The sequence below is a fragment of the Ascaphus truei genome, chromosome 6 (assembly GCF_040206685.1).
Source record: "Ascaphus truei isolate aAscTru1 chromosome 6, aAscTru1.hap1, whole genome shotgun sequence".
Lineage (NCBI taxonomy): Eukaryota > Metazoa > Chordata > Amphibia > Anura > Ascaphidae > Ascaphus > Ascaphus truei.
Genome location: NC_134488.1, coordinates 19,309,485 through 19,325,451, shown reverse-complemented (window position 1 = coordinate 19,325,451; position 15,967 = coordinate 19,309,485). Strand labels below are relative to the sequence as shown.

Sequence of the window (15,967 nt, the reverse complement as noted above, 5' to 3'; positions counted from 1 at the left end):
ACTGTAAAATAATTACTGAACAGTGCAACGGGGTTTTCAGAGTTCTCAACCTATTGTTTCAGTTGAGTGAGAGAAACATTTCTTAATTTTGAAAAGTTGAACTCATGGAAATCCTTAGGCTGAGTCCCCGCTGGCGCTGAGTGCGCGCATGCTTGGAGAGCGCTCCAAGCATGAGCGCCGGGTGTCCTGCATTTACACACGCGCACGAGGGGGGGGGGCATTGCGGGTACTTGAGCGCGCTGAAAAGGTCGTTTTTTGTTTACTTAAGTGGCGATTGCATGTGCCCGCTCACGCACAGCGTGAGTGGGGACTTACATATATAGATATACAGGCATACCCCGGTTTAAGGACACTCACTTTAAGTACACTCGCGAGTAAGTACATCTCGCTCAATAGGCAAATGGCAGCTCACGCATGCGCCTGTCAGCACGTCCTGAACAGCAATACCAGCTCCCTACCTGTATGAAGCTGTGCGCAAGCGGGGAGACTATAGAGCCTATTACACATGCGTTATTTACATCAGTTATGCACGTATATGACGATTGCAGTACAGTACATGCATCGATAAGTGGGGAAAAGGTAGTGCTTCACTTTAAGTACATTTTCACTTTACATACATGCTCCGGTCCCATTGCGTACGCTAATGCGGGGTATGCCTGTATGTAAGTAACCGCTGCAAGCGCCGCCCGCTCAGCGCTAGTGGGGACGCAGCCTTAGAGAAAGAGGGAGATCCTGACTTTCATAGGCTCTTTAAATAAGCTCCAGAGCAGGAAACCCCTTTTTCAAGCAGCAAACCTCCCAGAAGGATATGAGCCTAGCTCATATAATGTTAGTAGCTTGTCTCCTGAGCATTTCCCTGATTGCTGTTTTTTTGTATCTTATTTTTACATATGTTAATACAGGGGAGTGCAAACTTTCCCTGCTGCGCCCCGTCTGCCTGTTTCTGAGCTTGCGCCCCCCCCCCCTCCTACCTGACAGCTGCGTCAAATGACGCTCCAGGGTCACGTGACCTGCGGTGTCATTTGCCGCCTGTGACGTCACGTGACCCATGGAGATGCGTCACAGCGTCTGAATCCTGGTAAGTTTTATTGTTGCAGAGGCCTCACGCGATCCCCGGCATTTAATTTAAATGCATGGGGGAAGAACGCGGGACCTCTGCAACCGCCCGTGCACCCCCAGACAAATCTCCCGCCCCCCCAAGGGGTGCGCCCCCCTGTGTTAACAGATCTATTTTTGTCCTTCCTGATGCTGTTGCTATATTTTAAACCTAATACTTAGTTCAGATGTAAGCGATTGAAATATAATATTTCCAGGAGATTATGTACCCCCCTTTATTAAAGTAGGAAATACATGCTCAGGGGGCAAGAAACAAGCATGATATATTAAACGTATATAGACTTCTGATGGGGACTGATGCTTTAACCCTTTGAGTGCCAGAAGGCCACGGCTCCTCTGGCACTTGTGATCATGTGACCGCTACGTCACTGATGACGGAACAGAAGGAGTTATCCCCCTTCCATCTGCCATCACTTTACCCCTTAGGCTGAGTCCATGGTAACTGCAGCCATGCGTAGGCGCCCTGAGGCTGAGGGAAAGCGGGTGCTTTCCCTGGCCTTAGTTCGCGCGCCGTCTGGGGGCGAGCCAGTGACGTCACGGAGCTGGTTCGCCCTCATTGGGCGGACCGCTCACGTGACCGGCCCTGCGCTCCCGTGAGTGCCAAAACTAAAAAATTTAAGTGGTACGCCTCCGCACGCCTGGGGAAGCGTGCGCGAGCCCCTGCTAAAGCCGCTCTCATTGCGGCTGCAGGGGCTCACTGACAAGCGTCAGCGCGCCTCAGCACGGGTCAGCGCCTAAACGCTGACCATGGACTCAGCCTAAGAAAACAAGCATTTTTTGGAGGGACGTAGTTACTATGTCATGTGGCACCTAGGGTGTCAGAACCCATAATGTAGTCGTCTAGGACAACTTGCCGCAGCCAACTCGTCTGTGACCGATCAACCGCCGAGGGTCGCTGGCCGCTGGTCGTCTCGCAACAAAGGTAACCCCTTAACCTTACCCAAAAAGCCCCTAACATTAAAACCTTACCTTAAAACCCCTAACTGCTCACCCTAAAGCTAATCTTGACCCTAAAAAACTTAACCCCTTACCCTAAAATCCCTAGCCCTAACCCCTTAATAACTTTCCTTAGCAGCGGCAAGATGTCCCATTTCGTGACGTAGTAGCTACGTCCTATGGCACTCAAAGAGTTAATATACTGTACAGCAATCCCGTCTAACTAAGCCTTACCACCAGTAAGTATCACAGGAATTGAATTTATTTATAAAATGTTTTATCAGGAAGTAATACATTGAGTTACCTCTCGTTTTCAAGTATGTCCTGGACATAGTTAATATGACAAATAATACATGGTTACAAATAGTTACATAAATGAACAGGGTATACATTATATAATTATGCGGAAGCTGAAAAGAACATGGTTCAGCTCAGGAGAAAACCCCCCAGTTTCCACTCTGTACAAAAAACAAGTGTTAAAAAAGCATAAACAAAGCTCAGTGTGGGGATCGCTTCTTTAACTTTACACCAAAATTTAATTGATACATCTCACGTATCTTAAATCTGGATTCTTCAAACGCTAATTAATAAATAGCATATTTTGTGGAATTATAAAAACAAAGTTTTATTAAATATAAATATTTAAATTCAATAAACGCACACACCTAAGGCCTTGTCCAAGGTGGCACTGAGCGGGCGGGCGCGCTCACGCTGGCCGCGATGAAACACATTGCAGCAATGTGTGTGGCCAGCGTGAGCAAGCGCCTGAGCATGCGCGGCGCTTATCTGCTTGCCAGGCAAGCAAATTTGAATTTGCCGCTTGCTTGCGCCGCCGCGCATTAGCGCCTGCACGCTTAGCGCCACCCTGGCCGCAGTCTTACTCGACTATTTTGTTTTTGCTACCTTATACTTCTAGATTGCTCTCAGCACACACTTAAAAACGAGAGGTAGCTCTACAATTTATTTTTTTCCTGGTAAAATACTGTATGAATGAAATAAATCTGCTCTCCTCCCATGTTGCAGACGAAATCTATTGACATTAAATGCATTTAACATATAAGCTGCCTTACACACCATATGAAATATTACAATGTGGTAAAATAAACGCAATCAGTCCTATTGTTTTGATGGAAAGTATATGCTTTAATACTGCGCTTTAATACTGCGCTTTAATACTGCAGGTCTGTTTCCCGTAGAAATGGCGGATACATCAATATAAACATGCTGCGGCCTAAACTGCCTTTGTGTGGGAGGCTGAGGCCTAAACACGAGCTCTCTCTGCGCCTGCGCACAACACACCGCAGATCTGGACGCTACCATCTTATTCCTGAAAGTGGGGGTCGCTCACGGAAAGTAGAAAATGTACAAGTATATGTTTTAATTCATTCAACACTACATCTGATAAATATCCTATTTTCGCAGAACGGCTATTAGCTTGGGGAAACGGAATAAAAAAAGACTTACACCTCCGTCTGCCTCTCTCACCCCCCCCTCGACGGGAAGTGGGAGGGGACCCAGCTTTGATTAGCCGTTGGTGAGAGCGCCAGACCGCCATTTTGTGACGGAGCAGAGAAAGGAAAGGAGCACTAAAGCAGCGAGCTTGTGGCGTCGAGGGTCTGAGATCGTGTTTAAGCTTTTCGGGAATCGCTCAGCTCTGCTTGGAAAGTTCTACATAGGTCGGCCTCTTCAATCAGGTGCATGTTGATGTATTTGTGTATATTTTTTTTTTAAAAAGGCGCTATTTTGTAGACCGCGTGGTTGCGGCCTGCACGGAGGCGTTGTATGCCCTCCCCCCTGGTAGTTACAATAGTAATTATCTGTATCTGGGAGCAGATGTATGATATTTCGTTACAATAATGCACATCGCGGCCTCATTAACATCGTGTTGGGCCTTCATCAGCGAAGCATTTGCCGCCGCCGCCGCCTCCCCTTTATTGACCCCTCCCTCATATTACCCCAGTGGGGGTGATGGGGTTGGCCTGCTGAGTTGAGCATTAGGCGCAGTCCCAGTTACCTGATGTTTGGAGGGAGCCGGGGTAACGTTGCAGCTGAATCTTGCGCCCCAGGTTCAGTCCTTCACACCGGCCAGCAAGCTTCAGTTGTAAGTAAGATGCCTTGGTGATATTTGCACCGTCAGTGGCCACGTGTTAACCGGCGGCCTGGGCTGTTGGCGGCTCCTGCGGCTTGAACACGGAGGGCCCTGTTTTGAGGGAAGGTCAAAGTAGCTGATGAGGGGGGGGGGGGTGGTATGTGTACTACAATATTGTCAAAGAATAAGGCCTAGTGGGCCAGAGCCCCCTGAAGAAGCGTAGCCATACGTGAAACGGCTGTCGGGAATAGACGTCACTTGCTGACGTCATCTGAGTTGGCGGGACTCGGTGGTTAGCTGCACGGAGAAGACAGGCTTGTATTTCACGCACCGAGTCTCTACACAGACTCTGCACGAGATGCGCTGAGGCGTTTTGTGATTACGCAGCAGCCTTATAACCCTCTGCTTTTACTGCCTATTTGTATACACTTATGCGTGCCAGATACATCATACCATTGGAACACACGCTGATTTCTCTGTTACAATAGAGACAGACATCTCTGCACTAGCTGTATATTTATCTACTCAGCTATACTCCATTTACCTATCTACTAATTTTGATAGAATATTTATACTGATATGGGGATACTCACTGTGCAAAATATGTATACGTGAGGGTTATATCAACATACTTGAATCTACCCTACTACAATCTCTATGATATGCAGCCAGATATGAACCACTGTTTTGCTATGTAATTATAGCCTTGTAGTTCCTATCAACGTCAGACAGTCTACTGAACTACCACAGACTGCAATTAGCCACCTCTGCCCGGAGTATTTTAATAGTTTTGAATGAATGTATAAATGTGTGTTTTTAACGATTATTTAGACAAATAAAACTTTCTTATTTTCACTGGACTTATTGGTTCAAGGGTTACTAACCCCCTATACATTTGTTGAAATAGGTATTTGTGCCTATTGGACTATTATTGTCCAGAGTAATTTTTTTCCAGCATTGAGTGCCGGGTACTATAGGGATACTTTTTCTGATCCTTTGATCAAACACTGTTATGTAATAGTTAATTTATCTCCTGATTTGGAAAATACTTGATGTCCTCATTATGAAGTGCTATACACAGGTTAACACTGATTATTGGATTGATTTAACACTACTTTTCAAAATTTGGAGTAACGGATATTAAGGGGAGCGGTTGCAGTCACATAACAATCTCATGGTCCCCATCTTCAGTGACCCTGGTGCTTTTGGTCTTCTGTCGTTATAAAGCTTTTTAATTGGTAACGATGCATGCAGAAACAGGTCGCGCTACTATGTTTACATACAACTCCATGATCCAGTTTAGATGTTTCTGTATATTATGCAATTTCATGAGACAATAAAGAGGTAATTGTCACAAGTTTGGGTGGTTTCTAAACGGACCTACTCCTTAAAAGCTTCATCTTATGTTTGTCTCTTACCTCCAGTGTGCAGCCATGGAGATGGAATATATCAGAGTGGCGGAAGATGAGAATGAGGAGCCAATGGAAATCCCCTCGGAAGATGATGGGACAGTCCTGCTGTCTACAGTCACTGCCCAATTTCCTGGTGCATGTGGACTGCGATACAGAAACCCAGTGAATCAGTGTATGAGGGGTGTTCGCCTGGTTGAAGGGATACTCAATGCCCCAGAAAGTGGCTGGGGAAACCTTGTGTACGTTGTTAACTACCCCAAAGGTGAGTGTGCATTTGCAATGGCTTAATATGAATCCTTGGCTTGTAGTGTAAGGCTGCGCTTACAGTGCCTGTCAACGCCACACCAAAACAAATACATTGAATTCGTCCCATGCGCTTATTGTAGGCGCGACGTAGCGACAAAATTTGGAAGCCGGTGAAATTTGATTTTGGTAAAGCCCCCACACGTGATTGTCTTTAAACCCCCCCCCCCCCCCCGTGATGTCAATGGCCTTGTCGCCAGCGACGTCGCTCAAACCTAAAGTTCAACTTACGCCAGTGGTGATGTCGTAGCCTCGCGTCACTAACTGCGGCCTAAACGGTATATTTTAGCAAACTACTTGAATGTTAAGATTTGTTTGCTACGGTATTGTACTGTTAAATCACTGGACTTCAGTCTTATAAGCAAAGTTTGAATTTAAATGAGAAAATAAATTGCAACCTGCTTTAAAGGATCACATTGGACTTGCTACAGAAATCTTTCTGCGGGTGGCGCACTGCAACTTTTAACAGTTTGATCTGCCAAACAGTATTAGATTGACTGATGACATCTGAAGTACTTGTTAACGTCGCTTTCTCTTACCCAGATAACAAGCGGAAGATGGATGAAACTGATGCATCCTCTGCAGTGAAAATAAAGCGTGCTGTAACGAAAACATCAGATCTGATTGTTTTGGGACTTCCATGGAAAACCACAGAACAAGACCTGAAAGACTATTTCGCCACATTTGGTGAAGTTATCATGGTTCAGGTATTGTGTATTTGCAAACATTTATTTCAATATTTTCATTCACTTTTGCCTGCTGTAAGCATTGTTAAATGTGTCAAGTTGAATGAAATCATTACTATTCAAAGTCCATGGACCTACAGGTTTAAGTCTTGTTTTGGTATTTAAATAATTGATAATTGTATCCTAAATGTATATAAGTAAACTCCTAACAGCCATTGCCATTGCCATAAGCAGATATGCTTTTAAGTATATATGTTTCAAGTATTTATGAAGTTTAAAAAGGAAGTTCAAAAAGAAGTGGAAAAGTGGACATCACCTACTGCTTCTGATTCCTGCTTTTCATCTACGTTGGAAAAGAGGATATCATCTATCTAAGACTGCACATCTCAACACTTAACTATTGCTGTGATGCCGCCTTTATTTTTTATATTTGCTGCAAGCGCACTTATTTTCAAATTATGCACTTCCTTCCACCAGTCTCCTTATGTCTCTAACTCTATTCATATATCTCCATCTCTCCTTTCTTCCCCACTTCTCAGTTCACATGAACTCCTTTCTTACCTGCGTCCTCTGTCACCACACAGCTATACCTCCTGCACTAAAACACACCCCTACAAATCATCCTCACACATCCTCTTTCTATCCATGCTTCTCCTCCTTGCTTCTGGGGATATCTCTCCCAATCCTGGTCCCTGCCTTATTTCTACTTGCTCTCGTCCTCGCCTCCCACATGCAACTTCTACTCCTTCTGGTGTTAACCCCTCCAACCTCATACCCATCCCCTGCCACCCTCCCTCCTCTCTCCCTTTCTCCTGTGCCCTTTGGAATGCTCGCTCCCTTTCTAACAAGTTCCTCTCTGTACATGACTTCTTTCTCTCTCACTCCCTGCTTCTCTTTGCTATAACTGAGACCTGGCTCACTCAGTCTGACTCTGCTCTGGAAGCTGCCCTCTCTTATGGTGGCCTTTCCTTCTCCCACACTCCGCGCCCTGATGGCAGGGGTGGAGGCGTGGGGCTCCTGCTCTCCTCTCTCTGCCGTTACCGAACTATTCCTATTCCCCCCTCTCTTGCCTTTCCCTCCTTTGAGGTTCACACTGTCCAGATCTTCTCTCCTCTCCCTGTTCATGTGGCGGTCATGTATCGCCCACCTACCTCTACTCATCCCCCTTCTGCCTTTCTCTCTCACTTTGAATCCTGGCTCTCTTCCTCTCCTCAGACTCCCCTGTTCTTCTCCTTGGGGACTTCAACTGCCACATTGATGACCCCTCTCTCCCTTGGGCTTCCCGCTTTCTTTCTCTAACCTCTTCTTTTGGCCTTCAACAGTGGACTGCAGCCAGCACCCACAAGGATGGCCACTACTTAGACATGGTTTTCACTAAAAATTTCTCTCTCTCTGATTTCTCCATTTCCCCTTTTCCTCTCTCTGACCATCACCTCATCTCATTCTCTCTATCTCGCTTCTCAACTTCTCCACCTCCATCTACACCCCGGTTCTGCAGAAACCTGCGCTCTATTCACTTACCTGACTTTGAGTCCACGTTACACTCCTCCCTCTCCTCTCTCAGATCTGCTACAGACCCTGACAAACTGGTCAGGAACTACAACTCTGCCTTGTCCTCCTCTCTTGATCTACATGCCCCGCTTTCTCTCTGCCGCACTCGCCCTTTTAACCCTAGACCCTGGTTAAATTCCCACACTCGTTCCTCTGAACGCCTCTGGAGGAAATCTCATACTCTCGCAGACTTCCTTCACTACAAATTTATGCTATCCTGTTTCAACTCTGCCCTCTCGCAAGCTAAACAAGCCTACTTTTCTTCACTAATCAACATGCACAAGTCTAACCCACGCCGACTGTTCTCTGTCTTTGATACTCTACTCAAACCACCCTCCGCTGCCTCTCCTTCCTCCATCTCCGCTCAGGACTTTGCTGACTATTTTAAGGAAAAGGTGGAATCCATACGTCAGAACATCCCCTCTGTTTCTTCCTACCATCCTACACCTCTTCCTAACTCTCCTCCTGCCTTTCTTGACTCTTTTTCCACTGTCTCAGAGGAGGATGTGTCGCTGTTGATCGCCTCTTCTCCCTCTACCACTTGCCCTCTTGACCCCATTCCCTCCCATCTCCTAAAACCTCTTGCTCCTACTATAATCCCTACGCTCACGCACATTTTTAACTCCTCCCTCTGCTCTGGAACCTTTCCATCCTCCTTCAAACATGCAACAGTCATACCATTACTCAAAAACAGCAAGCTTGACCCTACCTGTCTTTCTAACTATCGGCCTGTCTCCCTCCTGCCTTTTGCCTCTAAACTCCTTGAACGTCTTGTATTCGCTCGCTTGCTCCATTTTCTCAACACCTATTCCCTCCTAGACCCTCTACAATCTGGCTTCCGTACTGCTCACTCCACGGAAACAGCCCTCACTAAAATAACTGACGACCTCCATGCTGCCAAAGACAGAGGTCATTACACTCTGCTCATATTACTCGACCTCTCTGCAGCATTTGACACCGTGGACCACCCTCTTCTCCTTCACATTCTTCATACTCTCAGCATTCGGAACAAAGCTCTATCCTGGATCTCATCCTACCTCTCCCATCGTACTTTCAGTGTCTCTTCTGCTAATACCTCCTCCTCTATTGATCTCTCTGTGGGGGTACCCCAGGGCTCTGTCCTGGGACCTCTTCTCTTTTCTCTGTATACACTCTCTCTAGGTGACCTAATAACATCTTTTGGGTTTAATTATCACCTCTATGCTGACGACACACAAATATATTTCTCAACACCCGACCTTACACCTACTGTACAAACCAAAGTTTCTGAATGTCTCTCTGCTATATCATCCTGGATGGCCCTCCGCCGCCTTAAACTCAACATGGCTAAAACAGAGCTCCTCATACTTCCTCCCAAACCTGGCCCTACTACCTCCTTCCACATTACTGTTGGAACTACGATCATTCACCCAGTAGCCCAAGCACGCTGCCTTGGGGTCACACTCGACTCCTCTCACATTCAAAACATTTCTAAAACCTGTCGCTTTTTCCTCCGCAATATAACAAAGATACGCCCTTTCCTCTGTTGCTCGACTGCTAAAACTCTGACTCAGGCCCTCATTCTCTCCCGTCTTGATTACTGTAACCTCCTGCTGTCCGGCCTTCCTGCCTCTCACCTGTCTCCCCTACAATCTATCCTTAACGCTGCTGCCAGAATCACTCTACTCTTTCCTAGATCTGTCTCAGCATCTCCCCTCATGAAATCCCTCTCCTGGCTTCCGATCAAATCCCGCATCTCACATTCCATTCTTCTCCTCACTTTTAAAGCTTTACACTCTTCTGCCCCTCCTTACATCTCAGCCCTAATTTCTCGTTATGCACCATCCAGACTCTTGCGTTCTTCTCAAGGATGTCTTCTTTCTACCCCCTTTGTATCTAAGGCCCTCTCCCGCCTTAAACCTTTTTCATTGACTGCCCCTCACCTCTGGAATGCCCTTCCCCTCAGTACCCGACTAGCACCCTCTCTATCCACCTTTAAGACCCACCTTAAGACACACTTGCTTAAAGAAGCATATGAATAGGACTGTGGCTATTCTGAACACATGGCACATAAAGCTTGGCCCCCTGCAGATGCACTTACCAGAACTCCCTCCTACTGTCTCTGTACGTTCTCCCTACCTACCAATTAGACTGTAAGCTCCTCGGAGCAGGGACTCCTCTTCCTTAATTTCTAAAGCACTTATTCCCATGATCTGTTATTTATATTATCTGTTATTTATTGGATTACCACATGTATTACTGCTGTGAAGCGCTATGTACATTAATGGCGCTATATAAATAAAGACATACAATACAATACAAATGTAAGAGGCATTTTGTCTCCACAGGTTAAGAAAGATGCAAAAACTGGACACTCAAAGGGATTTGGCTTTGTTCGATTTACTGAATACGAGACGCAAGTCAAAGTGATGTCTCAGCGTCACATGATTGATGGGAGGTGGTGTGACTGTAAACTACCAAACTCCAAGGTATTGATGCTCTAAACTTGTGTTGTGAGGTACCATGTTGTAATCTGTGGGAGGAGGTTGCCCCAAGAGTAAGGGCTGCATCCTGCGATACACGAGGATGGTGTTCCCGTGCGGCGATGCGTCACATGGTGCGAAAGGGAGCCAATCACAGACTGGCTCCCATCAACCAATAGCAAGCCAGTTAGTGATAGCCAATGGGAGGACATAATTTTAAAACCAGGAAGAGGGAAAACTTCAAACTTGCAAACAGCAGTTACAACACACACAACCCCCTCCTGCTGCTGCAGTGCTGTGAGCTCTATTGTTGTGCTTGCCACCTGTCATGGCTGCCCCCTCCCCCCCCCCCCCCCCCCCTTTGCAAAAATGCTCCCTACGGACCGCAAATAGCGCTGTCTGCAGTGTGGTCTGAGGCAGCGGGGCCTTAGGTTTCCCAGACAGATTTAGGGAGTACCCATCAAATTGTTTTTAAAGGGGAACAAAACTTGTATCCATGCATACAGTAGAGCTCTAAATCATTTTACATCTCGATTTATTTTAGGATCAGTGGAGAGGATCAGCGTGTTTCTACCCTTCGCCGACAGGTGCGGGTAACCCGCTGAACTCCGTTGGTTATAGGGATTGGGATTTGCAATACTATCCCATGAACGAGGATTTCCCAGTAAGTGCGGGTCATAAGCTCGCGTTGACTACAATGTTTCAAGTCCACACAGGATCTTTCCTATGTACTCCTGTTCCTAAAATAAACTTAATCTGATGTAAAATGATTTGTAATTAGAGCACTACTTTATTGGGGATTTTACCTTGCTACTATTGCCTTAGAGCTCACTGTTGGGCATTTCTTTGAAGGAAGTAACAAGCTGTACTGAATCCCAACTTTTTTTTAAATTTTTTTTTATCATAGCAAAGTCCTGATGAGCCCATGCGCAGCCGGAAGGTCTTCGTTGGACGTTGCACAGAAGATATGACTACTGATGAGCTGCGGCAGTTTTTTACCCAATATGGCGAAGTGGTAGATGTCTTCATTCCTAAGCCCTTCAGGGCATTTTCATTTGTTACATTTGCAGATGATCAGGTAAGGGTGACTCAATGTGATTGGGCTTGTGTGCAGTTTGTTTTTTTAATTCTTGCATGTTTGTACAGGTGGGTTCTGTTCTAAGGGCCGTCGCAAAGCGAAAATCGCCGGAACGGAACCGGCGATTTTCAGGGCATGCGCAGACCTGCCATCACCTCCCTTCTGCGCATGCATGATCTTCCTTCTGCGCATACATGATCTTCCTTCTGCGCATGCATGATCTTCCTTCTCACCCCCTGTGAAGCAGGGCCCTACTGTATATCTATGTCTAGCAAAGCTATGGTTTTTTTTTTTTTCCCCCTTCCCTTACATTAAGCACATTACCTTCATGTCCCTGAATACAAGGGTTAAGCTTTTCCACTACGCTTATACTCTGAGCCAATAACTGCTTGGGAGGGCTTTGTTTTAACTTGTGTTAAATTTTGGATTATGATAAAAGTAGATAAACTAAATTTGACAGTGTGGTGTCATTAGTAAATTTATTCTTTGTAGATTTAAACAGGAAGGACTTCCTTTTGCTTTAAATTGCATGTTTACTTGACATGGCCACTACAATTTTACTTGGTAAAGTGAAGGTGGCAATCTTACTAGTCTGCCCCTCCAAGGGAACCACAATACGTGTTCAGATCTCGTGTGCCAATAGCGGTGACTATTGGGTAGTCATAAGTGCTATGGGTGAACACCCTGATACCATCATGTGGTAAAATAATAAGGGAGCTGATATGCTAATACCTAGTTAAAATATGATGTGAAAACATGGCAATAACAAAGCTTTAGCGTAAAGATCTTAATATTGTAACAGAATGTTACTACTTATTTCATTTTCTATTGCGTTGCAACTTTTTTTTAGTTGGTTGGTGCTCAGCAATGGTGCTAAATGTTGGTGCCAGTTTGTGGCTTCAGAGCTTGCACTATGCAGTTCATTGACTCACTGACTTTTTAAATGGTTATGCTAAAGTAAACCAGGATTTTCCATTTGTTATAAGTTTATTCAATTGAATCTGCTATGCATGACTACAGTGCTACATTATATACATCAGTGATGCAAGACGTGACCGTGCCCTCCACTCTTGCAACACAGGTTAACTTAATACACAATGTGTGTGTGGTGTGGGGTTTTTTTTTGTGAATGGCTTAACTAATTTTCTCTTTTCTTTCCTTGTAGGTTGCTCAGTCTCTTTGTGGCGAGGATTTGATAATTAAAGGAGTCAGCGTACATGTATCCACTGCAGAGCCCAAACACAATAACAATAGACAATTAGAAAGAGGTGGACGATTTGGTAGCCCAGGGTTTGGGAATCAGGGCTATCCCAATAGCAGGGGTAGTGGTGGTGGCCTTGGTAATAGCCAGAGTCCCAACATGGGCGGAGGTGGTGCTGGAGGAGGTGCTGGGATGAATTTTGGGGCATTTAGCATAAACCCTGCAATGATGGCAGCTGCTCAAGCAGCATTACAAAGCAGCTGGGGAATGATGGGTATGTTGGCTAGTCAACAGAACCAATCTGGCCCTCAGGGGAGCACTCCAAGCCAAGGATCTCAACCAAGGGATCCGGCACAACAACAAGGGTTTAGTTCAGCTAATAACTCGTATGGCTCAAATGCAGGTGCAATAGGCTGGGGATCTCCGAATGCTGCGTCTGGCACTGGGGGAGGAGGGTTCAATGGGGGTTTTAGTTCAAGCATGGAATCAAAATCCTCTGGTTGGGGCATGTAGACCTTAAATGAATCTATTGGGTGAATGATGGGTAAATAAACGTTTTTCTAATTTTATGGTAAGTATATTGTAAAATGCATTATACAGAACTTTCCCAATGGTTTTCTCAGTGTGCAGTATGTTCAGCTGTATTTTCTTTGTAAAAGAAATGACAATGGGGGCTTTTATCAATTTTTGAAAGTTAACTGTTTGCAATGCAGGTTGAGGCAGTTGGGTATTACTTCTGTAATGTTCAGTACTTTTTTCCCATTCACTGAATCCTGCATGTAAGAGAACCATTGGTTATCAACTAGCATTGCCATTTGTTTTTCTTAAGCCCTCAAACCATGTTTTTTTTTTCTTTTGCCTCAATCTCTTTTGATGTAAATGGCACCACAGGTTTTGTTTTAAGAAGTCTTCCTTCCCTCATTAAGTGTTCACTGCTTCAACTGATCTCTGCTGCTCACCGTGCCTTTCTGGAACCTGCACTTGTATGCAGTGCTGTAAATGTCCTGCCCTGGATCACTCTTGCCTACATGCTTTTCCCATCAAGAAGTCTTCATGCTGCACACGATGAGTCTTAAGACGGTGGGTGATCCATTTTTATCCACTACTCTTTATTTCATGGAAGTCGTACCAGCGCTTTGAACGCACGGCTGTGAGGTGGAACCAGAAGGCTGTTTGAACTGTGGGATTGGTGGTACCAAGGAATGAGAGGCTTGGGTATGAGCGAGAACAAGAGCGCGTGCAGAGACCTGGTGGTGCATTATGGAATCTTAAAGTTGGCGAGATGTGTCTCTCAATCCAGTGGCATTGGTGAGAGTGTGCAGAGAGCAGTGGCAGCAAGTAACGTACGAATGTTTCTTGCATTCAAAGGACTTCAGTTCATTTGGAAGACTTTGAGGCTTTTCCTCTAGCAATTATATTGTTTGAAACCAGTTTGCTTTTTTTTTTTTCCCCCCCTCCTTTGAAATGTCTACTGCTGTGAATGCTGTATGATGTGTGCATTTTTTGTTAATGAAACGTGTGTCAATGTGAACTGCATATGATGCTGATGGGGGTGGGTGGTGAGAACGCTCTGGAGTGGTTTGAAACTCTCCTTGGTGCTTCCCAGGAGTGATGGGGATGTTTTGGGTCTGTAAGTATCAAGAATGCTGTTTGCTTCAGTCATGTGTTCTGTGTTTGGATGCTTTTTACAAGACTTATCAATGTAGGATATTCTTAAATAAAACCATTAAAAAAGACTGTTTGGGTAATGGTTCCTGGCTAAGTTTGTTTCTTACTGCACTGTTTTTTAAACTTGTTAGTTGGCATCTCAGACTAATGTCAAAATATAAGCCATTTTCTAAATCTGAAATACAAATGTCTGTGTCTGAGATCAGGCTACAGCACTACAATACACTTGGGCAGTGGTTCTCATCTCTCCCCTGAACCACATTTTGGGAATTATCACAGGTGCATGCACCTTAATTGCATAATGGTTGCCTCAGAAACCTGGTCTGCCTAAGGCTTTGTCCATAAACACTGCAGCTGTGCGGAGGCTAAGGGAAAGCAGGTGCTTTCCCTGGCCTTTGTATGCGTGGCATGTCTATGGGCAGGCCAGTGACATCACAGAGCTGGTTTACCCTCTTTGGGCAAACGGCTCATATGACCGGCCTAACACACAAAATCCGTTTTGACCGATTTCTCGTGCGCCCGCACGCCATATAGACGCGATTACTGCCTTTAGCCCGTGTGGACGCTGAGCGATCACTGCCTGTCTGGACGCAGCCTAAGTCATTTTCTCTGCGGCAGAGGAGCAAGCTGTACCACAATTAGCTGCAGGTTTTCTTTACTTTCATATTTCTGTTGGCATTGGATGTAAACTGCAAAGCTGCTGTATCTTTATCTAACTTAATATATCTGCTACTGCACTATACAAAATGTACCAGGGGGAGAAATATCTGCTTGGGTTGTGAAGCCACCTTAGATGAGCTGAAGGATGTTCATTCTTCAGACCTACCCCATAAAAGCCAGTTAGCTTTTTATTTTTTTGGCACATTTAAAAGCCAAGGATTTTTTTTGTGGCACTGTATGTACTGTATTAAGTAACAGTATTGGTTAATATTGTGCTACTTGTCTACTGCATTTAATATAGTCTTATCACTATAAAAGAGTAACTATATTTCACTACACCTATACTGGTCTAATCACTTGACACACCTGATCCTTTTTTTTTTTTTTTTTTATACCAATCAACGTTTAATGCTTAATTTTCTGTTTTTCTCCAATTGGCATGTACAAATTAAACTTCAGTAACTTAACATAATAGTGACATACAGCTGCTAAGTGATGCACAGTATATTATATGTAAATATCAATATATATATACAAAAAGATGCTTTGGAAAGTATTTTTGTGGCGATTAGTTTCTTAGGTTTGGGGCAGTTACGCCTGTACAGACCATGACCAGTCATTCCCATTATTCCTTACCAGAGTACCAATACTTTGCATCTGCTGGAAAGAATGCTTTCATCTACATTTCAAAGTGGGGGAGGAGGGAAGAGGAAGTTAATGCCTGATGAGACTTAGCAGACCCATTCTGCCAACTTCTATTAATAATTGGAAATTGGTCTCAAGTGCTGCAATTGTAATATACACA

At 44.9% G+C, this 15,967-nt stretch overlaps 2 protein-coding genes across 4 annotated transcripts in view; one reads left to right on the top strand and one right to left on the bottom strand.

Moving 5' to 3' along the window:
- Positions 1-4,186, bottom strand: part of CIROZ (ciliated left-right organizer protein containing ZP-N domains) — a 48,918-nt gene extending 44,732 nt beyond the window's left edge. Inside the window, exon 1 of the mRNA XM_075603500.1 lies at positions 4,067-4,186. The gene's annotated coding sequence lies outside the window, so the exon portion shown is untranslated. The remainder of the gene's footprint in view (positions 1-4,066) is intronic.
- LOC142496705 (TAR DNA-binding protein 43) lies at positions 3,589-14,570 on the top strand. Of its 3 annotated transcripts, none has more exons than XM_075603492.1 (7): positions 3,589-3,746; positions 5,566-5,815; positions 6,400-6,563; positions 10,421-10,561; positions 11,100-11,219; positions 11,463-11,633; positions 12,799-14,570. In XM_075603492.1, the coding sequence occupies exons 2-7, from the start codon at positions 5,575-5,577 to the stop codon at positions 13,345-13,347; spliced, it is 1,386 nt and encodes a 461-aa protein (XP_075459607.1). In that variant the 5' UTR covers positions 3,589-3,746; positions 5,566-5,574; the 3' UTR covers positions 13,348-14,570. The 3 variants fall into 3 exon arrangements, with proteins under 3 accessions (XP_075459607.1, XP_075459609.1, XP_075459608.1); XM_075603493.1 differs by having other exon boundaries at positions 3,594-3,728; XM_075603494.1 differs by lacking the exon at positions 11,100-11,219.
- Positions 14,571-15,967: the final 1,397 nt, after the last annotated feature.